The 18,961-nt window shown below is 34.7% G+C and overlaps 1 protein-coding gene across 2 annotated transcripts in view; it reads left to right on the top strand.

Annotated features, from left to right (window-relative positions):
• The window catches only part of LOC108969949 (semaphorin-2A), a 180,233-nt gene that overhangs the window by 64,857 nt on the left and 96,415 nt on the right, over nt 1–18,961 (top strand). Inside the window, exon 1 of one of the 2 annotated variants that reach the window (XM_018934999.1) lies at nt 11,220–11,585. The exons of the other annotated variant lie outside the window; for it this stretch is intronic. Within the exon in view, the coding sequence (XP_018790544.1) occupies nt 11,339–11,585 (247 nt within the window). The 5' untranslated portion in view covers nt 11,220–11,338. Of the gene's footprint in view, nt 1–11,219; nt 11,586–18,961 lie in introns of those variants that run through there. 2 annotated transcript variants of the gene reach the window in all.

Below are 18,961 nucleotides of genomic sequence, written 5' to 3'. Positions count from 1 at the left end.
TTTTTTTTTTTTTTTTGTTGTCATAGTGGTGACTGCAGTAAGTGTTGGTAAATTAAACTGTCATTAAGGGCTTAGTTAAAGGCCTTTGTTGAAAGTTGATGTGGCATCACTAAACGAATTGTTTTAGATGTTTTTCTCACACTTCTCACTTCGCTCAGCGACGCGCTATCACTTAGTGCTCCGCAGACACTCATGTGTAAAGGGAAAATAAATAATCATACTTAAAGGATGTAAATGTAAACGCTCGTTTAGCGTTTTTGTTGTTGGTTTATAGTAGAAAGTGCATGAAGACTAAAATATTTTTGTGGTCTTTTTTCTCATTTGTGTTTTTGTTTTTTGTTTTGGCTTCAAACTCTATTCAAGTAAGGTGCCAAAATAGTCGCTCTCCTCTCACACGTTTTCTATTGAAATTTTCGCATGAACTTGAATTATTTCCGTAAAAATGTCAACGATTTCTACGAATATATGCATACTTTCAGGCACTTTCTATATTTGGCCGCTGCGTGTGCGACCATCGGCATATTTGTCTGCATTGTCTACAGCGCTGGCATACCGAGACGACATTTAATTGCCGATTGTCGCAAGGTGTAGGCAAGTGCTTTTGAATATTTAGTATTTTAAGTTTCGAGAAATGGTAACAATGCTGAGGCAATGGAAATTGCCTGGTATTCGGTTTCATGCCTAGAAACTTGTGCCAGAATTTACTTTCGCGGAACATAGTTATATAAAATCGTACAAATGTACAGTATATGCTATGAAATTATTTCACTTTTTTAGCTCAGAATAATATAAAACCTTTTTTCTTTTCAGGTAAGTGTTGTGCTAAAGATTAAGAGCTTTTAATAGAGTGAGTATACTACAATATACGGATTTGAAACACTTATTATGATATGTTAATTATATATAAAAAAAAATAAATAAAAAGTAATGAAATCAACCATTTACCATACCTAATTCTCATACATGTTTTTTATCTGATCAAATTTGAAGCGGATTAAGAAAAAAACTTTCTTTTAACTTATTTTAATATAAATATTTATTATCGCCTTCAAATAGACACCTACGCTATTAAAGCTATTTAAAACTTAATAAAATTTCTATAGAGTTATTATAAGCCTCGATTGGGTTTACCTTCAGTTCCTTCAGCAAATTTTATTTATTTTTTTTTTTTCGGCTTTTTTGTGGAGTGCATTAGATGAGTGTAGGGTTTTCATGTACGTGGACAAGCTCACTTTTCGAACCTTTAATCAATGGGGTTTTGCAAACCATTCAGCTATTTTTGTACTAGTCTAGCATTGACCATCTTCATACCCAGACATTAGCCAGAATAATTGAGTCGGTCTATCAAAGGCCTTGAGTTACTCTGCTACATAGCTCCTTGATGCCAATGCGTTGATTTTCAAGCACCGATTCTTTTGATGTAATCGTCATTAACAGAAGTGGGTGAACGAGTCGCGTGAAGGAAGTTTTCGATGGCTTCACAACTTTTACTAAAAGCTTTGTATCCCTCAAATAATTACAGTGGGCCAAAAGTATAATTCGACTCTAAGTATAAGATTATTCAGACGCCTTTTTCTCTCTTGAAGAGGAAAATTTCCAAAAAGTTTTGATACAGTATTGTAGACCTTCATAATAAATAAATATATAATATTTATGATCTTTTATTCAAAAAAATTTTAAAAATCAAAAAAGAAATCGAAACCAAAAAAATTCTTGTCAAACGTAAAATGTGTTGAGCCACTGTAGTTCTGATGAAAGAAACTTTCCAAAACACTTCCGGTTGTTCCGATGGTTTTTATTACAATTCTTGGTGGTCTTAATGTATTAGATTCCATTATACTATGTATATTATTAATAAAGCAATGACTAAAAGCCATTTTTTTTTTTTTTTTTTTTTTTTTTTTTTTTTTTTTTTTTTTTTTTTTTTTTTTTTTTTTTTTTTTTTTTTTTTTTTTTTTTTTTTGTGAAACCACACAGGTGCTCATCACTTAAGGCGACTGATTAGTTTTGTTAAGATTAAAGAATTCCATACTACTAAGCTAAATTATGTGCCCACGGAAAAGCGGATTAAAATATTTGCATTACCTAAAGTTTGTGAAAGAGAAATCTCCTGAATTGTGTGCAACAAGAATGCCTGACCAAATATGTACAAACACCAAGCCTTAACAATTTTAGATTTATAAATATATAGCACGTCATAGACGTTTTCATTACAATCAATCACCTCCTCCTCGAATATGACAAAGAGTAAAAGAAGATTTAATATTTAAGTGTGCAAGAAGTTTCACTCACATCACGTAGACCATATAGTAGCGAAAATTCACTCACTGTATAGAAATAATTAACCGAGTTTCAAGCGAGCAAATAAGGCAGCGTTCTTCATTCTGCAAGTTCACAGCACTCTTCTAAGATCGAATAAATATTCTGAAATTACTACTAAAACACTTGTTTGTGGACAATATTAGATTCTTTGACAATTTAAATTAGTTACAGTCATGAATTATAGCAATCTGATATAAGATGCTTCATGCAATAGAAATTTATTACACCAATTTTTGAAGAAACTATACCATCCAGATCCTTCGATTCATCCGTAGCGCTAATATCAAAACATTCGAAAACTACGTTTATTGGTTTATCCCCATTTAATGAGAAGTTGTAGTTAACTATTTTCTAAACTTAATCTTATTTCTATTAACTGAAATCAAAAACCTCAGAAGATAAATTTTCAGATTTTTATGGAGTTATAGTTCAACGATAATATGAGTTATTTGGGACGCTTAAAAGTTCCTCTTGCGGTAATCACTCCTATCTAGAGCAAAAACCTTTCGCTAAATTCTTGAAAAAAGGCATGCCTCCTTGCCAGATATAGAAATATACCACTACATTAACATGAAAATCATAAAACCAACATTTATCCTCTAAAAAACTAATAGCACATACAAACACGTAACATGGAACAAAATAGATCCTGAAAACACCAGAAATAAGTTAAATACTCTCAACATGAAAAAAACAAAGTAAACACCTCTGCATGTGCAATTTTTATTTCATAGCGGGTATAAATAGATCTGAATTGTGATTTTTATTGGACAGTTTGTATGGCAGTTTTACGCTGTAGCTGTCCAATGCGAACAATTTTTTCGGACAATAATCTATGTCCATTTAGGCAAGAAAAGGACGTGGGAAGATCGCCATCGCTATCGGAATCTGTTCAACATATATATATATATATATCTTAGGGTCTCTGAAATTTATTTCTGGACATTACAACCTTCGTTTAAAACTTTAGACCCTTTTCAAGTTACAAAAACAGTTTAAAAATTTACTCATGAATTTGAAGATTAACGTAAGGACTCTGATAATAGTAGCTTTGCTATAGTTAACGTTGCAAAACTACTAAATAATAGCTATATACGATTGGCCTTTTCTGAAGTGTGGCGAAACGAACAAGCAACTGGTATACATGCAATAGACTGGCATAATTGATTAATAGTAAGAGATAATCAGATAAAAAAATAAGCCTACTATGAAGTTTTAATAGGGAATAGCACATACTTTCTAACACTGGATTTAGATTATGTTAGGTTAATTTGGTAGGCCAAGTAGCCACGCATAGACCAGTTTTGGTTTTTTGCGATACCAAATGGAGTTCATTTACTACATGCATGAGGAGTAAACATCCTTGAGGATGCCTGCGATTGACACTAATTTTAACAGACTCTGTGGCCTCACTATCGATACGTCCTACAGGATATCATACCGTGGAGACCCCAGATGCTTACAGCGTAGTCTTTGCAATGCGAGACAAGTGCAAAAGAGGTGCTCCACTGCTTAACTGGTGCCTAGAAATTTATTGCGGTCTTCTCGATCTGTTAGCCACATTCTACGGGCGTGTGTCAACACCAGGCAGTAACCAGTTATTATTCCGATTCTTAATTAATTATTACAAATTTATTGTTCTTTTTACATGTAAAATTTTATATAGGAGCTCAGCTTAATGAAAGCGAAAAAGGCCTGGAAGACGAGTACTCTGACATTTTCATACGCTTCTGGAGAAAATTTCATAAATATACTTTTCTGTAGTGCTTTAAACCCTTTATATAATTGCTTTCACATATTTTATACTGCAACCAGCTGCATTAGAATGTATGTAAACATGCTGTGGGAAGAAGAAGAACCGGCTGAGGGAATACCCGCAAGAAGAATGCCACCTTAATATGGTGTAAGTGCTTTTGTGCAATAAAAAATTCACTATCTTTAACCTTGACTAGACCACTTCATACATGCAAGTGAAGAGCACTCATACAAGCATAGAGCATGTATACATACATATGTATTAGTGATTGCTTGCTTGTATGGCAGGTTGCTGTGTGAATTTTAATCGCGTCGTCTGCGCAACCACAACCATGGAACTTGTATAATTCATCCAGTTTTTTCTGCGCAACTCACAAAGACAGACACACGCCAAGCTTTGAGTGCTGGCTTTGAGTTCTCACCAGCGCAGCGGCGCACTCCACTCCAGACCAGACAGGTCCCACAGACAGACAGACACACACACACATTACTTGCTTATGCGTGCATTTGTGTGTGTTTAGTCAGCATCAGACACTGATGAGCTGGTTGCAGCGGTGCCACCAATTGGCATTGATATATGTGCGCCTGTACACATGCAGGCAAACAAATGAATATTTGCGCTCGTTTCACACTTTGCTCCGCTTTGCCAATATTACATAGAAAAACAAATGATGCAGGCAATTGCATTGAGAGCGCTTACTACGCGGTGGTGTGTGTGTGTATGTGGTGCATTCAAATTGAAAAATTCCATAGCAGTCAGGGACAAAGTATATAAAATAAACAACAACAAAAAGATGGAAACAAATAAATGCAACTGTTAACTGCCGCAAATGGGAAAGGCCGCCTAAAAAACAAAAAATTATGGTCATGATAGAAAAAGTAGCAGCAACTAAAGGCAAATTGTTAGCCGACGATAAAAATAAAGCTCAACAAAAAATTCACCCAGACAACATACATCGGGTTACTCGCTGCCTTGAAACGTGCCGGCCGAACAACAACATACACGCGCACATACACTGGCGCACTTAGTGTAATTATTGTTGTGCAGCAGCTGTGGCTACTGTTGCAAATTTTTCCACAAGCAGCAACGGAAACAAATAAAATTGTATGCAGCAAAAGCACACCTACATACACATTTAAGTAAACATGTACTTGCTGCAATGCCGCTCCCTCCATTCCTGCCGGCGTCTGTGGCTGTGCAACGTGCGGCATTGCTGGTTATTCTGGTGCCATAAACGGTGAGGGTGGCTGTCGGTGATTTTTGCCTGTTAGTGACGCCCACTTGAACTGTCTGCGTCACACGCGTTGAAGGTTATCACGACGAGATTGCTGTGTGGCAATTGCCGGCGCCGAGATTTTGCGATCATGCACAATTGTCCTTCTTATGCGGATGCTATTTCACTATGCAACAAAATTTTTAATTTTTCGGTAGCAAGCAATAATTTTTCAATGATGTTTTTTTTTTTTTAATATTTCTTCACCCTCTACAAATTTGACTTCCTTCATGTATATTCAAACGAGTCGATTTTGTTCGTCTGTCTGTATATTATATATACGAACTAGTCCCTCAGTTTTAAGATATCGTTTTGTTATTGAAACCCTGTGTAAAATATATTAGCTTTGGTGCAGCCGAAGTTAACAATTCTTCTTGTTTTAATATTAAAAATACACCATGCTATAGAAAGCCAATTATCGGAGACATCGTAAAAATATTAAAAACCATCGAGTCGGACCATCATATAAGCACTTTTTCGATTGTCTAAATGTTAATGTTGACCGGACCAAATTTCGGCCTGCGAATCACAGATATGAGTGGGCACAGACGATCGAAAAATTAGGAAGTTTTTGCTGGGTGTGGTAGGATTGAAAAGAAATCATCAACTAAAAACTGATCGTTGGTTGGGATTTTGATCTGCACCAACCTTATAAGTCGGACCTGGTTTACTTGGTAGCAGTATCTGTTCTTATCTATGGAGAATGACCTAACCTAACAAGTTTTTAGTAAAAACGGTATATAACCTAAATCAAATAGCTCTAACCAAGCTTAATAATTGCATGCATTTAGGCGCTTGTTATAGTTTCTGGTTTGCATTGGTGCTTCTTAGAAAATTGATCATTTACACGATATACGTTATAKGTACATTCTTTCTTAATATACACTTTCATTTTTATTTAAATAATTTTTTAAATTTTATTTATTTTAACAATTTCTTATATTTTCTAATTAAAAATAATTTTGCTGTGCTTGAATAATATTTGATTATGCGTTTTCTTATAATTGACTCTTAAGTCTTTAAGTAAAATATGTAAAATAATTTGAAAAACTCAACTATAAATTTTAAATTATTTTTAAGTCCATATGGTAGCACAGCACACAGAGCATTTTAAGAGAGACACACTTGTGATCAATTCTCTTCAGACTGTTTACGATTTCTGTATACAAGCTCATTGTATACTTTCCAGATTGTTTGTTCTTCAATTGATGATGAAGTTAAATACACAAATGTTTCCTTTAACACAACTTCTACTTATTTACCTCAATTAAGTTTTTAGTCAATATATCATCAATAATAATTCTTTCCATGAACCAAATTCTCTCATTAATAAACCCGTATATTAATTACGATTGCCTGTTGCATTTTTACTGCAACGCTCGATTGACTTTTGTTTACCTGCTCCGGCGCTCCCACGCGCTCTTACACGCTCTCACACACCTTCCAAAGGCAGCTGTTTGCGCCAGCAGCTCCCTCAGCATAGCAAAACAAACTCTATTGGAATTTGCTTCGTTTGTTGTTTTCTTGTAATTCAAACTGGAACTTATTGGAAGCGAAACACTTCTGAAGATCAGTAAAAAAAAAAACACTGAACATTTTGCGGTTGCAGCAAATTGTATTTGTTGAAGCGGTTCAGTGATCTGAGCGGTGTTGGTACATAGAGACGCATGTTGTGTAGCGGATATTGAAGAATTCGTGCGGTTTACACATGCTCAAATAAAAGTTGTATATGTGTGCTGATACAGCAACAACTGTAGGCATTTTTATTTAAAATGAAAATATATTTTTTGCCAGTTTATCTTAGTTTTCAGTGAAATGCATATTAAATATGAATTTCAAATGAATTTTTATATTTTTGAAAAGCAGTGAAGTACATGAAGCTGTGAAATTGGATCGAAGCGAAAAGCTCTTTTTTAGTTAAAAAATTTAATTTATGGCAAAGAGTGTTAAAGTGTGCTGAGCTACATACGTACCTTTGATTAAAATAAAAATTAAAGTTTCAATAATTTAAAAAATCGATGCGCCTTCAAAATGGAACGAAGAGTTTCTTATTTTTTTCTTCTTATTATGAAGATTTTACCATATAAAATGTGTACCTATTTGTCTTGTGGAATTCACAAGAAATCTCTTGATTTAGCAAAAGTAATGTGCCGAGTTGCCAGTAGGTATCATTATAGGCGTAAAAAGCTTCATTAAAGTTGAAATATCATCTCTATTTCTAATGTGAAAAATCAATGGAAAAATTAAACCGTTTTCCAATTTGAAATATTTGAAAAAAGTACAAAGATAAGCCAGGAACGCAAATAATATAAAAGTGATTTCAAATTTATGGTTTACAAAACTATTAATTTATGTTAAATATAAAAAATATACCGATGACCTAACAAACATCAAATATTCTTTAAAAACTAATTTCTGTTTTGCTTCCATTGCTACTTCATACATTTTTCCAGCTAATTGGCAACGCCTTGGCTATAAATACAGTTCCATGCTATTCGCTCTGCAATGGGCACGTCTTTGTATCCGCTCAAGCGCTCCCATTTTCTCACCATCTATGCTTCCATATGTTCGTATATGTATGTATGTATATATATACCATATGCAACTTATATACTCGTGCCCATGTACACATTTCTTTTGCGGTTAATTGTTGTGTAGGCATACGAATTGTCTGAAACCAGTTTTCCGCTGTGCTGTTATTTTTGTGCCTTTTCTTTATTCGTCTGTCATTGTGGTTTGCTCTTTGACTTCTTCCAGTGAAATTCAAAATAAAGAAAATTTCAAAACAAACAAAATGCAATAAATGGGTATACAAAGGCGTTGTATCAGTTCTTGATGTTCTTGAAAGACACCAAGAAGTAGATGTAGTTATAAGAGAAACAAATATTATTTGCCATACGTCTGCATAGGTCTTCTTCGTATGCATAAAAACTTTGTATTTATTCTAAATATGGGACGTAGGAGCTTATATCCGTCTACCACTGTAGAAATTTTTCTGGCATTAGTTACTCAAATTGATCGATTTTAAAATGTTCCATTTCTTTCAAATGAATTTCACTCTGAATACAATGCCTTCAACTCTTCGAATCAACAAATTCAATACAAAAGTAAAAATCACCGAGTCCTACATAATATTTTCTCAGGTGTATGCTATTTTTATTTCTAAACACTCACAGTAGGTCTAATGAGGAAAATATATGGCCACCACTTAAGATTCTTGAATATTCACAATTAAGCCTATTCAACTTACTCCAATTGCTGTTGCAATATGTGCTTGCATTAAAATTTCTCAAATAATTTTTATATATAGTCTTTGAGAGTATGGCAACCGAGATGATTCAAACTTAGCCTGGCGAAATCTGGACAGTGAAGTAGAAAGTGCCTGGATGGTCTCACCTCATCTTATTCCCTACAACTTTGACAAGTTGTATCCTCCAAAATATTTAACCTTACCGCGTGAGTGCTAATGGAACAAGTGCCAGTTCCACTCTGGGCCAGAAGGTTCTCGAAAACCCCACAAGTGCTGTCTACACAGCTTACGCGAGGCCCGTAGATGCAGCGCCCGAGTGCACGACGATAGGCGAACGCTTGATTATCTTTATCTTAATGGTATTTGGAAAAGATTCTAGTGAGCTCATCGGTTTTACAGTTTCCGACGTTTCCGCTATGATCAGGCACCCAGACAAGTTTAATATGGCGGTAGCTTGATGCATCCCTCTCTAAAATAAGCCTCACTTCGTTGAAGTACATCTTCTGCTACCTTAATAGCTGGCACTTCTTGGACACTACATTGGTGTGGTAGTCTGAAACAATAGTTGATTAAGACTTCCTTGCATAAATCTTTACTTCCAACCTTCTCCTAGAGTTTCAGAGCATCAATGAAAAAGCTCACTGTCCCTCTTCTTCATCACATATCCATCGAACGTAAGAATGTGCGTGGGAAAGAAGTTTTTAGGAGTAGGAATTCGGAATGTCCCGCTCTGGAATCCTTAATGTGTACAAAGTCTGATAACAACCATTGCAGCATTGCATTTGCTGGCTATGTCGAGGGTTACTATAAGTAAAATGGCATTAAGGGTCATCGTTGGTGTTGTACGTAGTGCACCGCTGAGTCCAAATGAGATCCGATTGTTGAACGCCTTCCATCAGTTTAAGGATTGTGGGTTTATCAAGCCCCTATCACTAGACAAAAAATATATGAAAAGTAATTTTCGTTATTTATGCTATATTCAAGACACGTAGCGTGGCTCTTATCTTCAAACAACAATATCCTTGTTGTAGTTATTGTAGGGAGTACAATTTACTTCTGACTTACTAACAGTCTTAGAATCTCAAAAAAACCACCCTTGGTAAAATAAACCCCGGGTCAATTATAGTAACATAACACCGGCTCTAAAAATAATGCTCTTAATACCCTTTCCTCCTCCGTTTTGCACCAGAAATTAAAATCTTATCTTTGATACCATCCGAAAAGTTATAAAATCATTAAAAAAAAAAAAATAGCATAAAATAAATGAGCGCTTAGTAGTTTAGATGTTCGAGTTCCATAGCAAATCTGTAAATATTTTTATATAAATACATTCACAATATATTTGGCCTGCCTTCGATTCACCACTTTTCTGCTTGCTATGTATGAGCTCTGCTCGTTTTTTAAAAGATTTACATACATACATACTACATGTTAAAGAAGAGTTGAAAGGTCGTTATAATACAATTTAATATTGTATAAGCCTCCCTAAACTTATTTAGCTGTTAGCTATTGTGTCGCTAACTATTTATGGCAGTCTGTGTAACTTCTACCAGTTGTGTGTTCGATTCGGCACTCTCTAAATATTAACGATAGCTCATATTTCCTTGATAACATTGTTGATGGAATTTCAAAATACTCAACAATGAGAGTTGAAATTCAAATGGCTTTTTTCCGCGCTTTACTCTTCGTGTTCCTCAAGTATTTAAATACATATGTATGTATAGACTTAAGGGACTTAAACAGCATTTGGGCTTATGCACTTAAAACTTGATATTGCTTTTAATCACTCAAACCAAGAAAAACACATAATAAGCTATTTATCTGCACTTCTTTCTCACCCACAATATTTGAAATTGCAAGTATGTCCTTATGGGCTTTTAATGCCGTATGAATAAATATATCACTTTTAATGCGCTCGCAATATAAATTGACTGATGGACCATAATGAAAATTACAAAAATTAAACAATAATCAAATATTTATTATCACGGCACTGTTCAACGTGCCACCGAATTGAATAAGCAAATAAATAATAAAAATAACAGTGAAAAGCAATAGCAACAACAAAAGGCAGCAAGCCGTATAATAATGCAATAAATAATAATATCAATGAAAGGCATTTATTCGTCTTAAATAGTAAACAAATAAGTTTAATAATAATAATTCATTGGCAAAAAAGCCCATTTCAGGCAAAAGGCACGTACGCAACGCGCCGGCATTAAGGTAAAAAGGATCAAGTATAAATTTCAGTCACACACACACACGCACATACAAATACACATACGTGCATATGCACGCGTTCGCGGCAAGCGGGCAGTGAAAACATCATAAATAGTAATATTGTATAAATAACTGGAAAACAATGCGAGCTTAATGAAAAACAACAACAACAGTGTGTGAAAAAATTAAAAATACATATGTATATACTTACATATGTGCGTGTAGAAAAGTGCAAATAAAAAGTAAATAAATATTACAAAAAATTATACTTTCATTAAAAGCAGATAATACAACAACAAATTAAGCTGAAAACAACAACAACAACAAAGAGCATAAACACAATAACAAAATAAACAAAACAACAACAAAGTGAGAATCACAACAAATATAAAAACAACAAAAGTAARTTAAAACAACAACAACAAAATAAGTTAAAACAACGACAACAACAAAATAATAAAAAACGCGCGTAAAACGTTGCGCATGCAATACGTGTAACAACAACTAAAACAAAAAAATGCCGCCCACACAAAGTCCCAGCACCACAATAATCCAATTGCGGCGACCAGCAAAACCAGCTAGAGCAACAAACACGAAAACAACAACAATAACCAAATCAGCAATGTGGTTCTTCTACGTTGCAGTTTTGTTGCTGTTGCAGTGTGTGCCATACATATCCTGCGATTATGAGAATACATGGAATTTTTACTACGAACAGCCGTGCTGCAGCAACGAGGTCACGAATTATGCCAAACACAAGAGAGGTAAACAAAAAGCATACACCACATACACATGCATACAGGCATAAACACATTCAAATGTTTGCTTGGTTTTCGTGTGTGATTAATTTTTGTTTTTATATTTTTTTTTAACTTTTATGCAGCTTTTTGTTCGCCGTTTTTTCGGGTTCTTCTGTTGATTTTTTTTTTCTACTAAAAGTGTAATTCACATTTGTGTAATATTTTAAAATGAGTTTAACGTGCAATTTCATTTTATTGTAATTTATTTGCGAAATTTCTTGCATTGTGACAAAAAGCTGTGCAAAAAAGTGGCAAAGTTGTTGGCAATATTTCCCACTTTCCCACACTGGCTCGCTTTGACGCCAAAAAATGGACATGTATTAAATGAGTTAAACCGGTAAAATGATATAAAAGGCGCTTAAAACTGGTCAATTGAAAATTATCGTGAAACTGTGCGATTATGCAAATAAATAAATGACGGCCCCATCACTGGGGTAAGCGTTTCAACAGCTCCCATGGTGCTGTAATGTACTGAAGTACATTCATTTCACATATTAAGCATCCTACGAATGCCATTCGAGGTGTCAGATGGTCCAATCATGGTTTAGTTAGACCTCAAGCCCACCAATAAGCAAAAATTTTAAGTTTAGCTATTATTTGAAGTGTGACACAGTCCACTTTTGGCTTTGGTTTAAGCTAGAACTCCAGCCTACCGAAAACGAACTTGGTTTTAGCTTTCTGTACAATTTTCCAAAAGCTTATAAAAGCTTTTACTCGCCTAAGTCCTAAGCATTTCCTAACTCCTTTTGTACCTGGTTTTATGCAGATTTTTGTAATAAAAAATATACCAAAGCATACATAAATATTCGTAAAGTGAAATTAGACCATCTAATGGTGTCTTTCGACACTGCAGCTTTAAGCTTTCTTCAACTTTTAAAACATATTAAAAAATGTATCTTCAAAACTCGTTTTCGCAAGTTTCAACTAGGGTATAAAGAAAGTAAGAGCAATAAAAAATATTAACTTCGGCTGCACTGCAACTATAATATCTTTCATAGATGCAGGTTTTAGCATAAGCACTATGTATGGAAGGATATCTTATACTGCAGTCGCCCGCTCTGAAAAAAATTTTGAAGCTTATAGCGATACCATTGACAAAATCCATGCCAAATTTCATGAAGATACCTTGTCAAATAAAAAAGTTTCTCCTAAAAGGTTTTGAGTTTGTTCCGTCAGTTTTTATGGCTAAAGTGGTCTGATCTAAGCAACGTGTTTGGAGAATGTAGCGCTACTTTATAATAAGTAATAATCTTCTCCAAATTTGATGAAGATCTCTTTGCAAATCTAAAAGTTCTCCATATATGCTTTAGTAGTCCGAGAACATCGATTCAGAATAATGAGCAGATTCTTAGTAGAAAAGAACGTGTTCAAAGTATCAGGTCGATATCTCAAAAACAAATAGACTAGTGCGCTTATATACAGACAGACAGGACCACAGTCTACTCCAACTAGTCAGTTATACATACATACATATATGTATTCTGCGACGGTTGTTACATGTTTCGTAACATTACGCCAATATTTTCTTCAGATAAACAATGTATTATGCGAAGTAAGAACCAAAATCGTAGGGCTAATGGATGGTTTCTTAGTTTTTGTTAGATCATTGGTACCCAAAGACGTTGTTGAACTGTAGTCTATGTATTGCTTCTTTATTTCTACCTCTTACAAATAAATATGGGTGGATTAACATTTCACTTAAGTTGAGAGGCCTGTAAAACAAAACTTCTCTGCTGAAGGGCTGTTTTTCGGTAAACTGATAATGTTCTCTCGTCACTTTTCTATCGGAACCGCTACAACTCCTCATTGAGAAAAGCCATGAACCATTTCAGCTGGTAATCCGCGATCTTTATTAACGACTGAGTGAAAAGAACGTTTATGAACATTGGGTTCATACAATGGAATCCGATAATTATGTTACAATGCGCTCACTTTCAGTAGATTTCCAGAGTCAGTTCCAGAGAATAGAAAATGATATCGAAATCATTTCAATTTTCGAAAAGGCAAAACTGACCTTCTTGATAGCTGCTTGGTCTTATTTTCAGAAGTTAAGATTAAACAGATCGTACGAAGCTTCGAAAATCTCTACCGTGTAGGGATATTTTTAAGAAAGAAGGACCAGATAAATATACATAGGATCCAAGAATATCATTTTCAAATTCAAGTTCGATCTTGCCCTTTTACAGTCAACCACAATAACTTTTTCTCTTTGGTTTTATCGTCTTCGAGGCTCACATAATCCAATCGTATAAGAATGGTTTCTCTGACCAGCCTAGAGGGAGCAAAAAAAAACCTTTTTTGCTGCTGTTTAAGTTTACAAAATTCTTCGTCGAACTTCGATATAAACGACAATCGTATCGAAGCGATATTTTGACATCGTTTCAAATTCCAACGAGACGAGCGTAGTTGTATTCATCTGGCCTAAAGTAACCGTTAACTATCAGCAGTTAATCAAAAAATAAAATTAATACCAAATCTTTGCTATACTCCACGAACCAATTGGTCGACACGCCAAATTTATACACTTGTCTTTTGAAGGCGAGGTCTAACTACATACCACACCGAATTTTCGCTCCGTTATGTGGCCACTATAGTAAATGCGACCTGGGTACCAAACCGAGCGTACAACCCTAGGGATGCATGGTTCACCTTCTCACTTTAGCTGGCCCTCTAACGAATGTTTTTTGACTATCTAGAGGACACTTTGTGTAAGACCGGAAGTCGTGAGCTGCCTGAGACATAAGTAAAATAATCGTTTCTGTTCAATTGCAGAGAACTTTCCTCACTTGCGTGATCTTCTACACATGACTCCATCCTTCCTATTCATACCATGCTCTTAAAACCGGTACAAACTTGCAGTGTGTATAAAATATTGATCTTCTGAAATACTTTTGAAATAATCGAATGTCTCGAGCTATCTCTCTGGCTTCTGACGAAGACCCTCTCATTGCCTAACCAAATGTTGTACCGCGATTCCAGACACGCCTCTTCGACACTGCATTTCTTCTCACACACTTTTAGTAACATGTACTTCTCAGCTACATGAGAAAGGAAATCAAGAAACTTTTTCTGGTAACTAATTATTTAGTAAAGTAGCAATTAGGCTTATCAGTGAATCGAGTAATGCATTTTTATAAAACTGAAAGTATTTCCTCATTTTAGCCTTCCACCCAAATAGTCCAACCTGCCACCAGTCTCTTCAATGCTGGAAATTGTTTACAGAAGCTTATTTTTAAGCCAAATGTATGCATTAATTTTTTCGCTTGCATTATGTACTTTTGAAATAATTTGTATAATCAAATATTATGATTTTACCAAGAATTATGTGCTTTTAACATTTATTCAAGTCGTCATCAGGATGATTATCCCTTAATACATATTTAATAATTTAATTGCAATTTTATGCATTCTTAATGCTGATGCCCAAGTGAAAAAATTAACTCTTCACTTTACCACCGACCTTACATATCAGCCAGTACACGCATAATCCGTGCGCTATCAGCGACGCAGCGTGTATTTCACTATAACGGCACACAGGCAGATGGGTAATCAATGCCTTGACAACATAATCATGCGCACATAATGCACGCTGCGCTGACAGTGACCTCGAGGTCAGCTGCTGCAACATTACTGTTACTGCTACGCCTCAACCCAGCTCAACAGCGTCTCAGCCCATTGCTCGGCTGCGCTGTTGCATTTCATTAGCGTGTAATCACAGCACATTATGAGCAATTTAATTATGCATTGGAGGCTTAAATTCGCCGTGCACGCCCGCAGCTCAGCATCAAATACGCGTAGGTGTGTACACATGTGTGCGCTTGTGTGTATTCGCATGCATCGCCCACATGTTTTTGCCAGTTACATAATTAAATTTGCATTTTTATTTCCACTACACTTTAATATATTTGCGCGTGTACAACAGTTAATATCAACGCAAATTTCACTTTATCAATTGACCAGCTGCACTTCAACACTGCACATACAAACAAACATGCCATATGCGTGCATATGATCACTGTCGCTTGTAGTAACAGCTGCGCATGCGCGTCGTTGCCTTTTAAATTGAAAACTAAACCCAAAATAATCATAATGAATGACAGCAAATCGTTTAAGCCATCTCTCTGGCATTCAATTTATACGCAAAATAATGAAGTAATTATTTTAATTAATCGCAGTCAATTTGGAATTGATTGCAGTTTGTGTTCAACAGAACAAAATAATTAATGCTGGTGAAAATTAATGTGTGAGAACGGTGCGTACTTGGAAAGTTGATAAATGTGGTATTTCAAAAATCTGCACGCCGTATCGAATTTTCAAAAATTTTAGGGAGTATTACTGAGAAAAAAAACGAAAATTACTTACATTTCTCAAAAAATTTAATTTCTGAATTTTATAAGTTTAAGCAACACTTATTTTAAACTTAAATGAGTGGCAATGCTTTAACCACATGTTGATACTTAAACAAACAAAACTTTTGCTCACAAAAATTTGGTTATAGGAAAACAAAAGACTCCTTAGGCTTATTGGAATAACTTAGTTTAAGATATTTTATGGATTAAAGTTTGTATGCGACCTTTCAAAATTGTTTGTGGATAATTTAATAGCCCTATATACATGTATTTTTTTAATAACAATATGCCTTTATGCATGAATGGATAAAATAATTTGAGAACTTGGCCTAGCCGCCCTAACTAATATCAGGACTTTAAAACATCCTATTGACTTTATATCCCATAGATTGGAGATGGTTAGTGAGTTACTTTAATAAAACTCATACGAGTAGAACATCTCTTTCTGTTGGCAATATACGGTATTGTCAAAAATAGATAAAATCTAGTCAAACTAGCCTTATCTCTCATATACATATGTTTTTAATATAGGAATTTCACGATTTCACAATGAATGTTAAGTTCTTTTACAACAATTTTAAAATTAAGTTTTGCCCACACCTGAAGGTATTTCTCCGGCTTTGATATTAGACTAGTTTTGGTTATTTGCGATATCAGAGTTCAGAGAGTTCAGTTACTATGTCCATGAAGGCTTGTCATCCTTGTGTCCAGAATCGTTTTCCATAGTTGATTATGTCTTAGGGTGTTAGGTGTACACTATTCTTGGCAATGTCGTTCATTATGTCATTGGCCTTGATACCTTTGTGGCTTGGCACCCAGTAGAATAGATGGTGTTTTCTTCCGGCAACACTTTCCACTGCTGCCCTGCTTCCTAATACATTTCTGCTTGGCTGTCTACGTAGATATGAATTCTGGAATTGTCTGCTCCGCGGTTTTCGAAATATCAACTTAAGGGGGAAGCCTGCTTTAGAGGCTAAAAAATCGATTTTTTGGGATGGCAAAAATAATTGATTAAAACGAAGTTTCTAAAGTTTATATTTATATTTTTATTATTTATATATCATTCACAAAGGTTTTGGATACGAAATCTTTGATATTCTACCTTTAGGAAGCAATTGCCCGATGCATCTCCCATGTGCATTCGTCGGACGGCGGGCAGGATGCAGGTCACAATTTCTATCGGAAACAAAAAAATCAAAGAGTTTTTTTAATAGTTTATCCTATAGTCAAGCTGAGAAAATTCCAAAAAAAAAGTGTAAAATTTAAAAAAATTTAAAAAAAATGTAATTTATGTTGTTTAAGAACATGTTCAAACTTGGCTTTTCTTAGTTTTTTAGTTTGAATAGAAGATAATTAACTGCCCGCCAATTAAGAAAAATCATAAAAATGAAAAAAGGAGAAATCGCGCGTCTTTTTCGCTTTCTACCCAAGCGCTAATATATTTCGAATTCGCACCTATACCTTTGGGGACATATTCTTAGATAATTCTTACATAATTTTTATAAAGATTTAAGCAAAAAATAAAATTCGATTTTTGAAGCTTCTAAAGCAGGCTCCGGCCTTAAAGGTAGCCTACCTAATGCCTAATTCTGGACAGTATACATATTTCCGTACCAACTCCATCGTCCATTTTCGGCCCATCTATATAAATGTTTAGAGTGTAGCCCACATGCCTTTACGCCAACCACTTTTTTCTTTGTTTATATTGAACCTTTTTGCTCAATTGAAAAGTATTTTCATGTGGACGGTGTTTGCCAAACCAATATTAGCCGCCGAGCTATGCCCGAAGGTTCTTTATGTAAATTGTCATTACATTATTCGTATCGCAGCGAGCCTCTGACTACTGTCCAGTGGTTTTCGGTGGGGGATTTGTCTACGCCTGTCCACCACACTACTGCACCATAGAGCAGAATTCATCTTACAATAGCTATGTAGCACTAGTTCATGAGAGAGGATATATCAATCCACCATGCGAAATACATTTACAGACTTCCTTGTACATTCTAACGTCGTTCCATTCTGCTCTTGTCCGCCTATTAATGACTGAATAATATCCACAATAAATAGAGACGTTGTTGGACGATACAAAGGACGCTACTGGTATTAAGTACCAGTGTAGAGCCGTTTTATTAAAATAAGGAAATTAAGCTTATAGGCCTAAACTCTTTTTCTACCTCTTTATTAGTAATTAAATAACACATATCCGGCACTTAACGAATAACTGTAAAATTGATTTGATATTTAATATACCTGTATATGTATAAAACAGACGAAATCGTTTAATCATTTCCACTCTACACTTTTCTGACAACACATTGCACCTTTAAGGGGTTACATGGGTTTCACAGTTTCAAAAAATCTAAAAATTTTAATTTAAATTCTATAACATCTGTAGAATAATGTCCTAAATTTTTTTCAGTTCATCTGACTAATACTTTCGAAGATTCAACCTTGTAAAGGTGGACGCTCGAGGTCAGGTATAGGCTGAGGGCGCAATAGGTAAAACTTTAAACGCGTTTTTCTCAAAACCATGTTTTCAAATTCGATTGTCTTATCGAACTACTTAACCGATCTCTGATGAAATTTTATATAGGTCTTTGAGATATCATTTAAAAAGTCTTGAAGGAAGGATTTTTTTTCTGTAATTACAACTATTAAAACAAAAAATGTCGAGAAATTTTCATCGAATTTTCATTCAACGTCTGCCAACAATTATTATTTTTTTTTTTTTTTTTTTTTTTTTTTTTTTTTTTTTTTTTTTTTTTTTTTTTTTTTTTTTTTTTTTTTTTTTTTTTTTATAAAAACGTCTGCCAAAAATCCAATTTAAATTTTTTTTTGTTCTCCTTCGTCCAATACCTAGTTTATTGTCTTTACTAAAACACGTATTTTTATTTTTATTTGAGATGATCCTGAAAAAAGTTCTGCTGACAACGTGGATGCACCTTTTTTCCGAGGGACTGTCGGAAATTGCGTCGTAATGCCTGCAATTTT

This window comes from Bactrocera latifrons, unplaced genomic scaffold (assembly GCF_001853355.1).
Source record: "Bactrocera latifrons isolate USDA-ARS-PBARC rearing strain unplaced genomic scaffold, ASM185335v1 scaffold_27, whole genome shotgun sequence".
NCBI lineage: Eukaryota > Metazoa > Arthropoda > Insecta > Diptera > Tephritidae > Bactrocera > Bactrocera latifrons.
Note: the sequence above shows the minus strand (reverse complement) of the source record. Positions and strands in the feature narration are given on the sequence as shown.